Source organism: Bos taurus, chromosome 9 (genome assembly GCF_002263795.3).
Source record: "Bos taurus isolate L1 Dominette 01449 registration number 42190680 breed Hereford chromosome 9, ARS-UCD2.0, whole genome shotgun sequence".
Classification (NCBI taxonomy): domain Eukaryota; kingdom Metazoa; phylum Chordata; class Mammalia; order Artiodactyla; family Bovidae; genus Bos; species Bos taurus.
In genome coordinates, this window is record NC_037336.1 from 89,243,595 (window position 1) to 89,263,692 (window position 20,098).

The window sequence follows — 20,098 nt, forward strand, 5'->3', positions numbered from 1 at the left end:
CACTCTCAAATTTTCTAATTTTGAAGTAACTGAATAAAGTATCCTTAACATTGGGTCTGCTTAAGTAATAATCAGATCTGAGACTATTCCTTAAATAAAGAGCTACAGAAACATCAGTTTCAAGTGAGCAGAAAGACTTTAAAACTTAAAAAGGCAATGTTTTCTGGTGGGGTTTTTTTGCCAAATGTGGTGGAGTAAATAAATAACTATTTAACTGGAAAGACATTTTAGTGGACGATGATACACCAAAAACAAAATTTATTTGAGCCATATGGACCTGATTAATGTATCATATTAAGGTTGAGTAAGCCAAAATGGCTCAATCTGGAAAAGTTCAACTTTAATGCCTATTTACAGCTATGACGCTTGACTCTTACACCTGACATTTGAGTGCTGTCGGAAAACTATCTCAAAAGGACAGAGTGGGGGCCATGGGCTCATCACATTATGAAATCTTAGATAATGGAATGAGACAGTTGAAATAAAAATGTTCTTTTAAAATAAGAGGTATTTTATTTTCTCAAAAGAATTTGTGACCCTGTATTGGACTCAAGAGTGGAGAAAAACTAATACATGCACATTTTTTTCTTAATATAAATTACCTGTGTTATCAGATGCTACACTTTGTTGGCTTTACTATCTCATTATCTTCCTACCAATCTGATACCAGCTATCTGCCTAGGTGCCAGATTTAAAAACACCAATTCAAAGTGTTATTCTCTTCTCCTGGAAGATGCTGGGGAAGTTGGTTTGGATTTCAGCTACCTTCTAGCTTAATTTTTTGTTGTTCTGGAATTGAAACAATGTCTCTTTTCCATTCAACCATGTATGAAATATAAACTATAATTTTGAACACTTGAGAAAATACACGTTCTAAAAGGTATCAGCTTAAATATTTTTTCCTTAAAACCTGTTTTTGGCTACAGTACAATACAGGGTTTTCTAGATACCTATTAAGATTGCCAATTAATAAATTTTCTGGAGTAGAAAGCAATAGGCCACAAATAAATTATACCAAAGTGCTTAACAATCAGAATAATAATAACACACAAAAAAATCTTAGAAGCATATGACTACAAGAAAAATACAAGAAAAGACCTAAAGATCTGACACAAAGTTCTCCAACAAATAGCCCACACAGACTACCCTTCAGTCAATCTAAAAATGTGTCCATTTATTTTATTGTACTAAATATTTATGATAAATGTTTTAGAAAATGTTCTAAGAGTTACTTGGGGAAAAATTAGGGCCTAAATGACATGAACTTTACAGAAAACCTGACGAAAATGGAGAAAATAGTTTTTATTTTTTCTTGACTTCCAATTAGGATGTACCATTGAAGCTGAATGCCATTAGTAGAAAACCGTACCTGGAGTTTGGAGAGTTCTTGCATGGAAGGCTGCTCAATCTGCAACTTGTCAGCACGCCTTTTTAATTCAATGATTCCCGCATCTAATTCCTTTAGCCCATCTTCAGCCTGCTGTATTGCCTATGGAGGATTTATGACTTGTCATTAAAACTCCCATAAACAATTTCCCATGCATAATACGATTATCGTGGCTTCTTACTTGTTCCTCCCTTCTCCACCTAAAACATTTCCCATGCAACATAAAAACGATGTTGCTCTATTATCTAGACAAGGGAAGAAGGCAATTTATTATACTACAGATCAAATGTTTTCAAGGTAAGGAGGTTGGAAAGGCTTAATGTGGAGGGTTGAGAGAACAACGGCTTCCTTGAACAAATAAGGGAAATGGTGAACAGCAACCTGAAGAAGAAGCATGATTTTAAGACAAAGTTAGAAAAAGGGCATTTGCCTAAGATGTTCTAGGGGATCACGTTCTGCTTTTCTGAAATGCAGTTTTGAGCATCTTTGGAGAGAGATTCAGTGAGGAAAAGGGAAAGTACATTACAGCATGGTCAGGGAGAGCTTACTCATTGTAAAGCAGAAGGACAAGCAATAAAGCATGAAGGTGACCGCTAGAGCTGACCCTTGTCTTCCCAGAGTGAGGTCTACTGAAGCAGGACAAGACCTCAACCTGGCCTTCAAGGAGCTTCCAGTCTGCTTAGGAAGCTGGAGGAAAGAGAAGAAAATGAAACAAGGCTGAATACAGTTAGGTACTAAACTTGCTTCTGCTTCTCCCTATGAGAGGACTTGGGAGCAGGCAGTGAATTCTGGAACAGTCAGGGAAGGCTTTTGGAAGACAAGCAACCTCAGCTGCCTTTGAAGGAGGAAAATAACAGGGACTCCAGATGGCAGATAAAACACATGTGTCCTATTTTCTATCTCCTGGGTCGCCAATATTTTGTTTGCTTGTTTTCTGGTGTGTTTCCCCCCCAGTAAATCTACAAGAGCAAGGAAACAGGAACGAAGATGATACCAACAAAAGTTTGCAAGCTGAAAATCAGAAGGATACACGGGAATTGACTTAGGGAATCTGAGAAAGCTGAATTCTAAGCTGGCAGGGGTTCTTCATCACCAGATTAAAGCAAAAGGAATCTCAGGAACTCCGGGAAATGCAGGATGAGTACTAAATATAATTCGTGGGTTGGTGGAAAGATGTTTGAAGAATACTCAGATTCTCAGACCCTCTTCCTCACTTCACATTGGATCTTTCCATTTTCTGAAGAAGGTATTGGATTGCTCGAAAAGTTTGTTCAGGTACTTCCATTACAATGCACTTTTTGGCCAACCCAATAAGACAGATAGTCTCTGGACTGAGGGGCACCAGACGCTTGAGTCCTTGACCGCAAACAAGGGGATGAAGTGACCAAATGCCCAATGATTGCTGAATGTGGATCTCCTGCAACTCCTAGAGTGCTGAAGCCTTGTCTCTATTTTCCAGACAGAAGAGGGTGGGTGGGACAAAATGAAAAGATCCGAAAAAAAACTGAGACAAGGATTCTCCAACAAATGGCCCACATAGATCATCCTTCAATAAATCTCAAAATCATCAAGCCCCATCCATTCATGAAGCTCCCATTCAGCTGATTACTCCCTCATCCTAAATGTGAAGAGACAGCATGTTCATGTATCCTAGAAAAGCCTCTAACATGAAAGATAGAAACTAAAATAAGCAAACAAATAAAAGCAACCTTGAGGAAAATAGATTATGCAGGAAAAACAAACAAACAAAAACCTTAAAGTCTCCCAAAATATCTTCAACTCCCAAATCATTAATTTACCTAGAGAGATTACAGAAGACAATGCATCGATTTAAAAAAGAATAAGATACTACTACCAAAGAACACATCATTTGGAGAACCAAAAAGAGCTCTAGGAAGATGAAATGCATGAGAGTAGAAATTAAAAAGTCAATAGAAAAGTTTGGAGCTGAAACTGAAAATGTCTTCCGAAAGCAGAACGAAAAAACAAGGAGCGAAACATCCCTTTGATAAGAAAGTTAGAAGACTGGACCAGAACATCCAACATGTGCCTAAAAGGATTTTGAGAAAGGGAGACAGATAAAACAGAAGGATGCAAAATATTTCAGTACTCTCATAAAATGTTTCAGAATGGAAGGATGAAGTTGCCACATCAAAAGAGCCCACTGAGTTCTCAGCCCAGAGGATAAAACAGACTCTCTCCAAGGCATGTCATCATGAAATTTCAGAACACTGAGACCTTTGGGAATCAGAACAATTTTACATTCCTCAAGCCAACATTGGAAGCTAAGAAACAATACAGGAGAAGCCTCAAAACTCTAAAGAGTCCACCAAGAATTCTATAAAGAGCCAAGTTATCAATAGTATGTGAGTACAGTACTAGAACACTTTGAGACATGGAAAAATTGAAAAATATATCTAGCATGCATCCATTCTTAGCAAGGATGTACACTGATAAAACAAGGAAGCAAGACAATAAGGAGAAAGACGTGGTTTGGACTCAGGGAAGACAAGACCCAACAGAAGGGAGAGGTGAAGGGGATTCTCAGAACGACAGTAAAAGGGAGATCCCAGGAGACAGCTGCACACCCGGGTTCAGACACAGGTCTGTTCTAGGTTGGAATGACATGACTCAGAACACGAACATATCTGCCACTGTTACCTCCTCAACCCAAGGAGGGTAGGAATGGAATTAGCACTTTTTACAGTTTTATAATAATAATCCATTTATTCAATGAAATAACTGAGTAATTTTTTATCTTTGAAATTGACATTGGTTATGTTGGCCAATAGTACAGGTGTTACTTGTAATGATACCTATCCTAAATTTCACATTAGAAATTCAAAACAAAGCATTCTTTGGGCTGCTCAAATGTTTTTTACATCAGGTAACATTACAAGCCAAAACATAAAAATTAAGATCCTTTCAAGTAGGAGATGGAGAAGGCATTGGCACCCTACTCCAGTACTCTTGCCTGGAAAATGCATGGACAGAGGAGCCTGGTGGGCTGCAGTCCATGGGGTTGCTAAGAGTTGGACATGACTGAGCCACTTCACTTTCACTTTTCACTTTCATGCATTGAAGAAGGAAATGGCAACCTACTCCAGTGTTCCCAGGGACGGGGAAGCCTGGTGGGCTGCCGACTATGGGATCGCACAGAGTCGGACACGACTGAAGTGACTTAGCAGCAGCAGCAGCAGCAAGTAGGAGATACGACATGAATGAATTATTTTTCAATTTGGGAAAAATGAGGGATCTCTTTAAAAAGAAAAACAGGTGAAATTATGGTAAAGAAAGATACATATTCAGACATAATTTTGCACATTATTTTAAATGGTGAAAGAGAAAAAGAGAGATCTCCTATAGAGAAATATTTGGGGTGATTTCTATGGTATGTATTTATGATAGTGTGATCACAATTAACACTTTTACTATTGACAGATATAACCAATGTAAATTCCAAAGATAAAAATATATTTCTTGATTATTTAATTGAACAAATGGTGATTTCTATTTCAGGGGATTTCCTAGGGCCTACCCGTAGAACCATTAGCAGTCTGCTAGAATTAAGGTATGCCATTCTATTAAAACACACGTTTTCATAATGACTTAGCTTGTGAAATGGGATGTTCTTTGTGGCATCCTTGCCATTTCTTGTCTCCTCCCTGTTTTCACTGCCACTGTGACAGTTTGAATTCTTATTCCTTCTCAGAGCAGCTATGGGAGGCCTCAGGAGGATACCCTGCTTCCTGACCCTGGAGTTGCCATGCCAACCACCTGGAAGCAGGAGGTGACACTGCCACTCATCCTCACCCTATAAACATCCCAAGTGACTTTCCGCTGCCAGTGGTCTCTGAGGTGGGTGTAAGTACTCAGAAATGAATAAGAAGGTCTGAGAGAGAAACACTATGTCTTTCATTTATATTCAACCACATGCATTTTAAATGATCATTTGCATGTATACTTTATGACACAGTACCCACTTATGATTTATAAATAAGTAAATATACATACATTGTGGTGTGTGCCTATTGTTTTAACCAATGAAGCAGGAAATCAATAAAGCTGACCATTCATTCGTGGAACAAGCCCCAATTTTCTGACATTCAATAGGCTCCACAGGTTGCCTCAGATTTTCTCTTCCCATTTTTACTTCCCCTCAGTCACTTTGGTTCATTGTTAAGTCAGCCAAACAGGATCACTTGCTTTTCTCCCAAAGTGTCCTGAATGATCTAACATTTATGCCTCTGTTCTTCTGCTCTTTGCTAGACTATCTTTCTTCCCAATCTCTGTGTGTCCAAACTTCTAAGTCCAGTTCGAATTTCCCTTTACAAAATTTCTCCTTGATCCTACGGCTGGCTGGAGGTAATCCACCCATCTTCTAAATATCCACAGCGCTTCATCTGTAGCACTACCAGGATGGTCTGACTGCCTATCAAAAGTCACTGAGGTTCACATCTAGTCTCACACGCCTTCAGGTCAGCATCTGTCACTGACACCTTTTCCTCTCTCACATTTCCTGGCTGCACAGAAGTAAGTGGCAGAGTCAGTGTAATCTGATGTAAACCTGGTACTTAAAAACAACACCAAAGACAAACAAAAAATGCTACAGTAAGTCATCATATTGCATCAGCTATACAGAATTTCACAGTAAACCAGATACACTCATTGTGCTTGCTCTTACGGAAAAAGCTGCAGCCGTAAATACCTCTATTTGCTCTGCCACAGGTTGTTCAAACATTTTCGCCAGCTTCTGCAGAATGATGTATTTGTGGTCAGCCAGTGATGTAACTAGCACCTTCAGATCATTCTAAGGAGGAAAGCAATAGGAAGACTTAATATGAGTAATGGGAAACTTAAAATGGTTATAAACATAACACACATTCTCAGAAATAATATATAGCTGTAGGAATTGAATTGTTTCCAGAAGAAACAACATTATCTTATGGGAAGATAAAAGGAACTGGTAACAATTTATACAAGTGCTGAAACTGACTTTTGAAGAATTTTACAAAGCATTTCCAACTCAACACAGATGAAGAAGACAAAGTTTACAAATAAAAAATAATACTGGTAACTTTAATCTTGTTATTTCTGTAATAAGTGAGCACATTTAAACAGAAATATGGCAGCAGAAGCATTGCACTAAAGACCTCTACATGTAGATGTTTTCTTGTTTGGGGGAAAAATATTATTCTTAAGAATAATTATGATCCCGTTTTTCCTTTTTCCTCTCCTTCCCTCTCTGCCCTCACTTCCTTCTTCCTCCTATTTTCAAAGAATTTGCACAAGCCTATTAAAAGCCATCCAAAAGTTTAGAAAATATGCATTATTTACAGTGGCCAAAGACATATGAAAAGACAACACAAAAAGCTCTTAGCTAAGCCTATTCATAAACATTACTCATTTAAATGACCAAATATGCTTATCTTGAGTTAACTTTGTACAGAAAGGAGGTAACTATCAGAATTTTGACACTCAGTTCTAAAAGGAATAATAAACTGGAAAAAATATGAATTATACATTTTTACATTTTTCTCCTGAAATATCAACAAATATATTCTATTTTTTATTAGTTAAAAATGTCTCTGATGGTCTGGTTGCTCATCATAGTGTGAAGTTCAGCTCATCACATTTTCTCCACTGGGAACTGACAGCATGTGCATATGTCACCAAGATGCAAAAATTCTGTCTCAGGAGAATGATAATCACACCAAGGAAGAAAGTCTTTAAGGATACATGGAAGCATTACAATACAAAATGCAAGGCTAAAGCAAATTAGTAGGTGAATTATGCAGTTTAAAAAAAAAAGAAAGAAAAGTAAAGAAACTGAACATGATATTTAGAGAAAAGCTATGCTGCTAAGTCACTTCAGTCGTGTCCGACTCTGTGTGACCCCATAGACGGCAGCCCACCAGGCTCCCCCGTCCCTGGGATTCTCCAGGCAAGAAAACTGGAGTGGGCTGCCATTTCCTTCTCCAATGGAGGAGAAAAGCTATACTATCCTGCTAAGTCTGACTCTGTGCAACCCCATAGATGGCAGCCCACCAGGCTCCCCCACCCCTAAGAGGCAATAATTATCTCAAAGTGAAAGCTGCTCAGTGTCTGACTCTTCATGACCCCACAGACCATACAGTCCATGGAATTCTCCAGGCCAGAATACTGGAGTGGGTAGCCTTTCCCTTCTCCAGGGGATCTTCCCAACCCAGGGATTGAACCCAGGTTTCCCGCATTGCAGGCAGATTCTTTACCAGCTGAGTCACAAGGGAAGTCCAAGAATACTGAAGTGGGCAGCCTGTCCCTTCTCCAGCGGACCTTCCTGACCCAGGAATTGAACTGGGGTCTCATGCATTGAAGGCAGATGAGCTATCAGGGAAGCCCAAACCAACACTCAAACCTATCTGCAAGCCTAGCTGCAGACTAAATGAGAAACTGTAACAAAAGCACTGAAGAAATGCTGCCAGAAACAAGGGTTGTGCTTATGAGTTATGGTAATGCTTGTGTCATTCAGCAGTGTTGAGGGCCAGCTCACATGGGCCATTAGAACCATGACACAGTTATCTGTTTGCATGCACAAGAAGAGATGTTCTCATTCACTTGAACAGATTCAAAAGAAATCAAGTTCCTGTTACCTACATGCATGTTAGAAAAACATTAGTTCAGTTACTCTAAATGAGAAGATAAGTACAAATAACATGAGTCAAGAAATGAAGAGGGTGTTTGTATTATCTGTACATCAATTTCACATTTTTAAGAGCATATTTTCTGTCTTGCTAACATATTTTCCTCCAGGTAACAGAGAAGAAAGTTCACATTTCTGAAAGCTGCAATAATTACTAGAAGAGATTAGCCAAGCAGACAGTAAAGCAGAGAACAGGGCTGATTTAAAGGTTACTAAATAAAAGACCTTATTTTATCTTATTTATTTATTTTTTGGCCATGCTATGTGGTATGTGGGATGTTAGTTCCCTGAACCCATGCCTGCTACATTGGGAGTCTGGAGTCTTGTTCACTGGACCACCAAGGAAGTCGCTAAATAAAAGACTTTAAGAGAAGGAAATGGCAACCCACTCCAGTATTCTTGCCTGGGGAATGCTGCAGACAAAGAAGCCTGGAGGGCTACAGTTGATGGTGTCGAAAAGAGTCAGACATGAATTAGTGACTAATCAACAACAAATTGTCTGGATAGAATAGTTTGATCATAAACATATTCTATTTAAGATTGAAAAATAATTTGTGTTATAATACAAAATAATTATTTACAAAAATAAAAGACTTTAAGAGGTGCTTATAGCCACATGGATGTTCATATTTTATTAAAAATAAAAATCCAAAGGCTTTAACCATTTCTTAATACCACACTTGTGATGTGTGTTCAGTTGCTCAGTCATGTTCAACTCTTTGTGGCCGCATGGACTATAGCCTGCAAATCTCCTCTTTCCATGGAATTTTCCAGACAAGAATACTGGAATGGGTTGCCATTTCCTATGCCAAGGGATCTTCCTGAACCAAGGATCAAACATGGTCTCCTGCATCTCCTGCATTGGTAGGGGGATTCTGTACCACAGAGCCACCTGGGAAGCCCTACAATTGTGATATAGCAGGTAATTAAGGTATCTATATACTACACATATAATAGACATCACAATTGTTTTCCTACAGTTACTGGAATTACTTGGAGAGCATGAAAAGGCAGCCTTCTAGCTGTTTAAGAAACAGATCCAAAGAAAGTCTCGAATTTTAAAAGCATTTGTACTGCCCTGATCATTTAATAAGAAATTCTTTTCATATTTTTCTTTTTAACTAACTTGAAATATTCATTTATAAAAGTGTCCAGAAAATGTATTTTGGTTTAAGTCCACAAAAAAGCTTTTAAAATATATAAGAGGTGATAAATAACTGTGATTACTTGTAGATAACATATATCTACATAACACCTACCCATTCTTTCAGATTGTCTGTTGGGTATAAGGTAATACTAGCAGTCTTGCAAAAGCTAATGCTCAAAAGTTAACTGGGAAATCAAGGCTACAGCTCCAATAAGCACTGAATGGTGATAGTGTATCAGGTGCTCAGTGCAAAGTAAAATAAAATGACTTGAGACTGGTCTTTTGGCTTCCCATGTGGCTCAATGGTAAAGAATCTGCCTGCCAAATAAGGGGATGTGGACTCGATCCTCAAATCGGGAGGATCCTCTGGAGAAGGAAACAGCAACCCACTCCATTATTCTTGCCTGGAAAATTCCATGGACTGAGGAGCTGTAGTCCATGGGGTCTCAGAGTTGGACATGACTTAGCATCTAAGCACACACGCACAACTTGACTTTTAATTATATTAACATTCGAAGTCTTTCTCCCAATTAAATTGGAGCACAAACATTTTGAAACACCAGTGTTTGTTTGTGAGCTGGCCACCAACAAGTAGAAACTCGTTGGCAGAAGAAAAATGGAGAAGGTGATTGAAACAGAATTTCAAGATGACTTGTTCTTCTCTTGGTCCTCTACCCAAAATAAGTTCCAGAGTATTCACTTAGTTCATCTTTTACTGTGTCTGTGATTACCAGGAACTATTTAAAAGTACCAAAGACACAGTGAATGCAATTTGAAAAAGGGAAACATGGGCCCTAGGGATATATCCATTTGCACTTTTAACCCACCTCAGTCATGGCCAATAGACTAGAAAGCTGTTAAAACTCAGTGCGTTCTTTTATGCAAGAGGAATTTTAGAATAATGAAACAAGTTTCTATAAGTTGCACACCAGTTTCGCTGATTTTAGACATACACTGTGTACACGTACATGCAATCAGATCTTGCATTCAAGACAAAGTACCCAAAGAATCAATGCCAGGTTTTCAGATTCCAAGGGAAATGTTCCTTCCTATCTGTATACTATACAACACAAGGGATACAGATGCAATGATCCAATGTAGGTCATTTTTCTAAGCCACAGATTTGAGATGATTCACCTGAGTATCTTCATTCTACCTGATAGGGTTGCCCCAGCAGTGGTCCTGCCAGCAACCCAGTCCTGCCCAATGGTCAAGAGCACTGCTCCACCTGTCCTCACTGTTGGCCAGTGCCCACCCTCCCCCAACCCTGGAGTTCCTCAGTTGTCCCCCTTTCCCATGTTCCCCAGATCCAAACAATCAACAAGTGCTCCCCTACTGATCTTGCCTTCCAAATATATCTTGACTAGGTTTTCTCTTCTCCATCTCCCTTGCCATCACCCTAACAATATAAAATACACAAATAATCTCTGAGTCAAATCCTGGTTTTAATTCTCAATGGTTAGATAAACTTGAGGCAATGGCAACCCACTCCAGTACTCTTGCCTGGAAAATCCCATGGACGGAGGAGCCTGGTAGGCTGCAGTCCATGGGGTCACTAAGAGTCGGACACAACTGAGCGACTTCACTTTCACTTTTCACTTCCATGCATTGGAAAAGGAAATGGCAACCCACTCCAGTGTTCTTGCCTGGAGAATCTCAGGGACGGGGGTAACCCCAGTGGACTGCCATCCATGGGGTCACACAGAGTCGAACACAACTGAAGCGACTTAGCAGCAGATAAACTTGGACAAATATTTAACTTTTTCATTGGTTTCAGATCTGTATCTAGTATCATAAGTACTACTATTAACAGCAACATGGTAATAAAACATGCTGAGTGTTTACTATGTTTCAGATACTTTGCAAAGTATTTGACACATTTTAACTCATTTTATCTACACAAAGCCCTAAAAGGCAGTTAATATGGACATGATTTAATAGTTGAGGACAGTTAAGTTAGAGAAGGAGCTAAGGTTATACTGCATCAGGTGATAAAACTATCATACTATTATTATGTCAGTAATACACATGCAAATTTTTTTGTGAATAGAATAATGATACATAAATGCCTACAAATGTTTACAGATTTAAGAAGGCAAACTGCAGGAAGGCAGGGATAATTTGTCCCTCTAGATGGATATCTAGAAAATTCCAGTTCCTGGCTAATGGTAGATTTACTTGACATTTTATAGTACTTTTTTTCCTGAAAATCAAAATTTAACATCAAATGCTTGGCTCTAAATACATGTATTGCATAAATCTATTTTATAAATCTTCTATGTTTGCTAAAAATAAAGTTCAATTAAGCCTTGATTATTCCTCAAAGATGTTTTTTATTAGAAATGAAAATCAACCCTAAAGTTTATCAGTGGCTTTTGCATTTGTTGAAGTTCGTAGTCCTAAGAAAAGTCGCTTAAGCACACAATTACTCAGTTGGTAGTGAAACTCCAGTCTGGGGCTAAAAGACAGTAGGTCTATGGAGCGAAGACTGGGAAGTAACAGAATGCATTTTTAACACAGATAGAAGTAATCAGGGCACGGCCACTTTTAGTGGCCCCCACCGGTATTATGTATCTAGGGTTGATTCTGTGTTACAGCACTTCCTGTATGCTTCTTTGGTCTTATGAGATGGTTGGATGGCATCACCAACTCTACGGACATGAGTTTGAATAAGCTCTGGGAGTTGGTGATGGACAGGGAAGCCTGGCATGCTACAATCCATGGGGTCACCAAGAGTCAGACACGACTGAATGACTGAACTGAAAAGAACTGAACATCAACTGGAAATTAGCACTATAATGTGCCAGAAATATGGTTTTTACTGGTTGAATTTAAAGTTCTATTCAGTCCTCAGTCTGATTGGCTAGTTTCCTCAATGAAAAGCATAAAACATTTTGTTTTCTGTTCCTTGAATTCAATCTTGAATTCCTTGAATTGTTTTTCTGGAATGGTCATGCATTTTGTACCTTTGAAAAAAAGTAGGTCTAGATCATATCTCAGTAAGATCCTGTTTATTGTTGAATGTAGCTGGAAGATGGTGAAACACCTCTTGATAATGCCTTACCTGGAAATTTAGTATCTGCTGAAGTCTTTCCTTCATCTGATGACATCGCTGATTTACTACTGAGTCTAGCAAAGATAACCTGCCCAAGAGACAACCCAAAGTGTCTTCAATAACATCTCGGTTATCACCATTCTCCGGAAAGGCTTGGGAAAACAAGTTCTTGTTCTTATCCATTTCTTCAGACATTTCCTTAATATCTTTGGCAAGAGTCTGGGATTGATAAGAAAGTACATGCCAATGTTTAGATCTATGAATTTATATATGAATCATTTCTTCAAAGACAGCCCATTACATTTCTCTTACTATTCAGTGATAATTATATCCAAGGCAAGATGGGACCACTTTCATACACTTCTATAAACATTAGGCAAGTTACTGCTGGAGAGATTTTTCTCAGAAACTTTATATCATTCACTAATAATAAAATATAATATTAATATTTGGTGAAAATATGAGTTTTCTAAAGTGCTATTTAGAAATTCATAATTATTATTTTTAGTCTGTTTTTCAAATATATTTATATATATAATTCATATATTTCTATATCATAGAATATTTGCGATATAGAACAAGGCTTCTACAGACTCTTCAGTGTTTTCCGCCTCCTACATACACAAAAAAAAGGATAAAGATTCAAAGCCTATGAGGGAGGGGATATATGTATAATTATGATTGATTTGCATTGTTGTAGGGCAAAAACCAATACAACACTGTAAAAAAATTTAATCGTGAATCAAAAAACAAAAATACAAAAACTAAGTATCTTTCAGAGCTTGTTCTACTTAGGCAATTCTTTTCTGCTCTACGCTGCTTGGAAATACACATTTGTACCTTAGTAGAACTGTTTTATGCTTCACCTTCTTTATACATAACGTTAATTATCCAATGTCAGCATTTTAAGTGCTTTGTAACATACCTGCAGACACAAGCTGCCACGCTTACCTCTTGGTTAAAGATGCAAGTTTCTGTCTCTTCTGGTAAAAGGGCTGTGGCAACAAATAACCGTTCCTCTACATCATCCAGCCAGGTAGAGGTGGCCGAGACCCCATCATACAACTTCTGCTCCAAGTCAATGTTCTGCTTCTTTGTCCCTCCACCCTGAGAAACAAAAGGGAAGGACAAAGAAGTCAATAGAGCATTTTGAGGAGTCAAAGAAAGATACCAGGATGAGATGCAGGGGTCCAGGGGCTCTGCCTTTCCAGTCTCAACAGCTCAGCTCAGGGGATGAGGAACCTCATGGGGTCCCAGATCCACACACCAAGCACACAGCCCCACCTGGGATGAAACCTCCTCGAAGACCTGGTTCAATCCATCCAGCAAAGACGTCACCGCAGATTTATCCTGGGCCTGCCCGTCGCCTTTGTACAGTGGCACGCCAGACAGGAGCCGATTGGGCCTGCTGTAGAGCTGGAGGCAGACAGGAGAGCTTCTTTAGGACCAGACATACTCTGTCCAGGTGTTCTCATTTAGACATGCACACTGCAACAGATGCTGGAACAACTGTGTTTATGGAAACCTCTGCTAGAGAAAGACGACCTCTCCAACACACTATGTCCACTCAACATGGCAACCAGATTCAGCAGTGGCAATGTTTCCCGTGACGGACCAAAAAAGGAAAGAAAACAGTGGGGAAACTGCCTGAATTCTCATTATAGCCTTCCTCTCAACTTATCTTGGTTTTAACACTTCTTGTTTTAGTCGATCAGTTGTGTCTGACTCTTTTGCAACCTGATGGAGTGCAGCCTGCCAGACTCCTCTGTCTGTCGGATTCTCCAGGCATGAATACTGGAGTGGGTTGCCATTCTCTTCTCCAGGGGATCTTCTCGACCCAGGGATCGAACCTGGGTCTCTTGCATTGGCCGGTGGGTTCTTTAGCACTGAGCCACCTGGGAAGCCCTGGTTTTAACACTGCTTATGATAACTAGGGGCTCTCCAGGTGGCACTAGTGGTTAAAAAAAACCCCATTTGACAGTACAGTAGACATAAGATGCTGTGTTCAATCCCTGTGTCAGGAAGATCCGCTGGAGAGGGGCATGGCAACCCACTCCAGTATTATTGCCTGGAGAATTCCTTGGAAAGAGAAGCCTGGTGTGCTATCGTCCATAGGGTCATAAACAGTCAGACACAACTGAAGTGACTCAGCACGCACGCACGCACACATGCATGATAAAAGAATCCACCCGAAGTACTGTAACTAGATTGATTCCTTGGCTCTCATGATTCCTTTACTTCCCCCCTAAACTCTAGGTGGCTTCCCTGGTGGCTCAGATGATCCCTGGGTTGGGAAGATGCCCTGGAGAAGGGAATGACTACCCATTCCAGTACTCCTGCCAGGATAATCCCATGGACAGAGGAGCGTGGTGGGCTACAGTCCATGGAGTCACAAAGAGTTGGACATAACTGAAGCGAAAGAGCATAATGTCTCCCCAGTAAGGACCCTGCTATGACCTAGCACTCAAACTCTTAAATGATGTTTCCAATCAAACTCAGCGCCCTATAGTTTTTTAGATCATCTCATCCTCATCTTGGAGAAGGCAATGGCACCCACTCCAGTACTCTTGCCTGGAAAATCCCATGGACGGAGGATCATGGTAGGCTGCAGTCCATGGGGTGGCTAAGAGTCGGACACGACTGAGCGACTTCACTTTGACTTTTCACTTTCATGCATTGGAGGAGGAAATGGCAACCCACTCCAGTGTTCTTGCCTGGAGAATCCCATGGACAGAGAAGCCTGGTGGGTTGCCGTCTAAGGGGTCGCACAGAGTCGGACATGACTGAAGCGACTTAGCAGCAGCAGCAGCATCCTCATCTTACTTTTCAGCTTGATTACTCATTATCCTCTAAACACACCAGCTTCATTCCCCACTGTGGCTGGAATGCCCACCACCCAACATCTCTCTGTAATCCACTGTCTTAAATTCCACATCACCCCTACAGCTGCTTCCCACTTTTTAATAAATTTTGTTTCCTTTTTAATCCCTGCTTATGGAGGCTCCCTGGCTGCTTAATTTTTCAGAAATGTAGAACACAGTTTCTTAGTTGTGTTACAGTACCTAGGAGCAGGAAGTCATACCTCATCCTGAAGCCAGGTGGGGTGTTCTGCACAGAGATGCTAAATGCAGTGAAGGTGAGCAAAGAAACAATGCTCTGAGAGAGGGAGATGCCTTTCAACCTAGTCTACATGAGGCCAGAAAAAGTAAATAAATAAAAGTGCCTGCTTTTACAATTGAGAATAGTACTACACCATCCAGTGTACAAACTGCCAGCAAGGTAATGTGAGAAAGGAGGAAGTTTGGAGTTAAACACACCTATGTCCCCATCCCAGATCTGCCTCTTCTTAGTCATGAGACCCTGAGGAATCTTCTAATCTTCCCAAGATTTGGGTGTATGGGTGGTTCAGTGATAGAATTCTTGCCTGCCATGCAGGATGCCCAGTCTCATTTCCCAGCCCACGCAGCCACAGGGTCCCCGGTTTTTATTCTGGGCTTCCCAGTTGGTGCTAGTGGTAAAAAACCTATCTGCCAATGCAGGAGACATGGGTTCAATTCCAAGGTCCATAAGACCTCTAGAGGAGGCTACGACAATCTACTTCAGTGTTCTTGCCTGGAAAATCCCATGTGCAGAGGCGCCTGGTGGGCTGCAGTCCATGGGGTCACAAAGAGTTGGACACGACTGAGTGACCAACACTTTTACTTGACTTAGAAAAACCAGAAAAGGCTGCAGTCCCAGATGCAGGACTGTAGTGTTCCTCATAAACAAAGGAAAGGGGAAATCCTACAACATGCATAGCGCTGTAAAGCCCAGGAGAACTGTATCAGAAACTGGGAACTCAAGCCATGAGTCTGAGCAATGTTTGATCGGGGGTGTGAAGAAGCGTTCTTTCAAAGAGAGGTAGCAAGTCCAGGCAAAAGGTACAGGGACCTGTGTGCCAGGTGGAGTCTGTCTCTAGGACAATGGCCTCTGGGAAGGGAGGGCTTCCTACTCCCCAGGACCAGAGCTGGTGACATTCCTGTGAAGGTGTTAGTCATTCAGTCATGTCTGACTCTTTGTGACCCCATGGACTGTAGCCCATCAGGTTCCTCTGTACATGGAATTCTCCAGGCAAGACATTCCTGTAGATGGTAGCAAAGAAGACTCCTGGACAGGGAGTGAGAAGGTATGAAATGCCCAAAATTTTGTAAAAGGAAACAGAAATGAATGGCTCTGTAGGATTTATACAGGGTTCCCAGCAGATGTGGGGGACACATTCTGACCTCTAGACCGGCCCCCTGCAGGTCAATGGAGCAAGGTGCACCTGTCCGAGTTCCTGCTTCATCACCTCCTGCCTTCCCCTCTTCTGGTGCTCTGTAACTACTGATAGCCTTTCTCTCCCCAGCTCAGTCTCTCCCAGCTCCTAAGCTAATCCTGGCCAGATCAGTGACAACAGCAGCTCCCAAGATTGCCAGTAAAGGTCCTAGAATGTACTCTGATGATGCCACCACTGGGGAGTGGCCAGTGCAGAGCTGACCTGGGATCTGGGACAAGGCTTCTATCTTCACCGCCTTACTGTACCACAGGTGTGGTGAGCATCATAGCCTTCCCCTATTAGATTTTTAACGGGTGGATTCCTCTGACTCTCTGCTGTTCTCTGGCTTCTGCTTAGGGTGAACTAATAGCTGTTATCTATCTGGAACCTTGTGTTGCTATACTTAATTCCACTGGATTTGGTTTGCTTGGTGGAATCAAGTCCAGCATCACACAAGGACCCGCCCATCTTGGGAACCGGCCTATAGAGGGTCGGTGACCACTGTAACTGACTCTGAATTCCCTTCCTTTAGCTCCACAGAGGTCCCAGTATGTTTCCCATTAAGATCTTCTGAAATGATTAAATACTGGAAGTAGCAATGGAAAATAAGATAACATGATAATTTACTGACAGATTTGTAACATTTCTTCTGGCCTGGATGTGTATATCCTTAGTTTTCAAAGCTGTGGGAAACAAAAGCGGAGGCGGGGCATTGATATTTAATGGTTTCTGCTAATGAGTCATCAGATATTAATCTTCTCTGAGAACAGTATCTAGCAGTCACATAAATGTCTACATATAAATATACAATTATAAAGGGATATGTGAAACAGGCTTGTTAAGAGTGTAGGATGAGTTGTTTGTTTTCTGTCTTCTTTTTGAACTGATAATGAAATATGGATTGCTGCAGTTACATTCATTCCCATAGCATAAGCTGCAAATCTTCTCTGTTAGTTAATACGGAAAAGCAAAATGTTCAGTACCATTTGCTCTTGTTCCTGCTCCAGAACATTCTGAAGTAGTTTCTGCTTGGTGCTAAATTCTTGATGTAGGCTTTCCCATTTCATTCTCATCTGGTCTTCAGCAGGTGATTTCTCCCCTTCCATCCCCAACTCCTGGGATAACACATCAGGTTTTTCGCTATTAGAAGAATAAATAATCTAAGTTTACAATGTGCATAAAAAGGCAATAAGTTCTAGGTAATTTATTACATGCACTAGATCTGGCCTCTACAATTGGAACCAGGTTATCTCAGACGTTGGCTTACACTTTAAAAATATAAATTAAAATGGAAAACTTGAGACTAATAGTAAAACAAGTATATTCTTACTGATCTTAAAATTGAACCATAAGGACAATAAATTTAAAAAAAAAACTGAAAATAGCTCAGCATTAAAGATAAAAATAATTGTAACTTTTAGAATATGATATGATAGCATATGATCAGAGCAGTAGCCTTTGACAAAGAGCCCATAAATTTAAAAACCCTAACAATATTGCCTAGTCTATTGAGAGTTTTTACCCTGAGTCTAAAGAAAATACTACAGACCAGGTTTCAGGACATGGAGCAGGAGCACAGAAGGTGGAAGGAAGGCACGGCAGTATCATCCTTAAAGAGGCAACAGTGTGGCCTCTGTGATGACTGTGGGTTTGGAGGTGAGACAGATCAGGGTTCCATTACAGAATGTTAGATCTGTAACTTTGAGCAATTTGCTTCATTTCTCAGAGCCCCAGCTGTCTCATCTTTAAAATGAAGGTCGTACTTACCATACAGAAGTATGGAAATTAAATTTAGAGAAGAGACGAATAATGCCTCTGACCCTATCTGATAAAAACAGCCACTAAATCAGGGGGGCCTGACGCTGATGGTAATGGCAATGATAAGAACCTGGGAGACTCTAGACTCAGTAGGTCCTAGTTTGTATGTAGGGGTTTTGAAGTCCTAACTAGAATCATGTCATCCAAAAGCCGTATTATGCTAGAGAGTAATTGTTATTTTGATGGAAACTTTTGATCAGTTGAAGGAAAAAAAATAAAAACCTTATTGGCAGAATATTACACGCTACACCAAAGCCAACTCATTTCAGATTAAGTATTGAATGCAATGGTTTCTTCAAGTAAGTTTGTTGAGGAAAGCCTTAAAAAAGGATCTATAAGGCTATGAGGCAAGAGTTCTACTTCTAGGATGTATCTTAGAGAATCTTTCTCACCTACACACTTAAAGAGATGTGAGAAAGTTAAGTTCAGCAGTACTAGTAAGGACTTCCCTGGCACTCCAGTGGTTAAGACTCTGTGCTTCCACTACAGGGGGTGCAGGCTTCATCCCTGGGGGGAACTAAGGTCCAACAGGTCGCAGGAAATGATCAAAAATTAAAATAAAAAATGCCAGGAAAAGCAAAAAAAAAAAAAAGGCAATAGTGTAAAGGCCCATCAAGAAAAAAACAGGTGAGTTGTTATTATCACAAGATAAAATACTCTGAAGCAGTTAAAATGAAAAAACTAGATTTATATGTATCAACATGCATTGATCTAAAAAAGTAATACTAAGTTAAAAAATAAAACGGATACTTCTAATTTTGTTGGTTATATTAGTCTCTGGATTTGCTGCTTTATAAAAATCTTTTAAAATAAAAAAAGCTTTAAAATTCTTTTCCCTGGTGGCTCAGTGGTAAAGAATCCGCCTGCCAATGCAGGAGACGGGGGTTCAATCCTTGGTCTGGGAAGATCCCACATGCCATGGACTAACTAAGCCCATGGGCCAACTAAGCCCATGGACTAACTAAGCCCATGGACTAACTAAGCCCATGGGCCAACTAAGCCCATGGACTAACTAAGCCCATGGACTAACTAAGCCCATGGGCCAACTAAGCCCATGAGCCACAACTATTGCTCTAGAGCCCAGGAACCACGAGAGAAGCCACCGCAGTGAGAAGCCTACGCACAGAAACTAGAGAGGAGCCCCTGCTCGCTGCAACTAGAGGAAAGCCCAAGCAGCAACAGAGACCCATCACAGCCAAAAATAAATAATTAAATAAAAATCACTTTCAAAAATTCTTCTGAAATTACATTTCTTTATTGTGTTCTTTTGAGATGGTAGACTATCGTAACACTTTAAATTCATTCATGTTTATATAACAATTTAGTAGTTGAAACCAGAGGATATTTGATATCTATATAGTCTTCTATTCAATCACTGACACATAAAATGCCACAAGCAGATCAGTTTTAAATTAGAACAAGCCTCTCTTTTCATAGAAAATATCCTTCCTTTCCTTTGATATTTTTATTGATTAATTTCCAGTTGAATTTCTTTAGTACTCTTGGCAGTACCCTTCAAGTCTCCAGTACATCACAAAGTGGTGGTGGAGATGATTTACTTGCTCAGTTGTGTCCGACTCTTGCGACCCCGTGGACTGTAGCCCACCAGGCTCCTCTGCCCATGGGATTCTCCAGGCAAGAGTACTGGAGTGGGTTGCCATTCTCTTCTCCAGGGGATCTTCCCGACCCAGGAAACAAACCTGGGTCTCCTGCAT

General features: G+C 40.3%; 1 protein-coding gene across 21 annotated transcripts in view; it reads right to left on the minus strand.

Annotated features, from left to right (window-relative positions):
* SYNE1 (spectrin repeat containing nuclear envelope protein 1) overlaps positions 1 to 20,098 on the minus strand; it is a 503,306-nt gene that overhangs the window by 128,195 nt on the left and 355,013 nt on the right. For 14 of the 21 annotated variants that reach the window (XM_024997066.2, XM_024997067.2, XM_059889951.1 and 11 more), the window contains 6 exons: positions 17,549 to 17,705; positions 13,556 to 13,687; positions 13,223 to 13,378; positions 12,281 to 12,490; positions 6,072 to 6,197; positions 1,370 to 1,489 (listed from right to left, as the gene is read on the minus strand). In XM_024997066.2, the coding sequence (XP_024852834.1) occupies positions 1,370 to 1,489; positions 6,072 to 6,197; positions 12,281 to 12,490; positions 13,223 to 13,378; positions 13,556 to 13,687; positions 17,549 to 17,705 (901 nt within the window). The remainder of the gene's footprint in view (positions 1 to 1,369; positions 1,490 to 6,071; positions 6,198 to 12,280; positions 12,491 to 13,222; positions 13,379 to 13,555; positions 13,688 to 17,548; positions 17,706 to 20,098) is intronic. The other 7 variants (XM_059889949.1, XM_059889946.1, XM_059889942.1 and 4 more) reach the window with 2 other exon arrangements.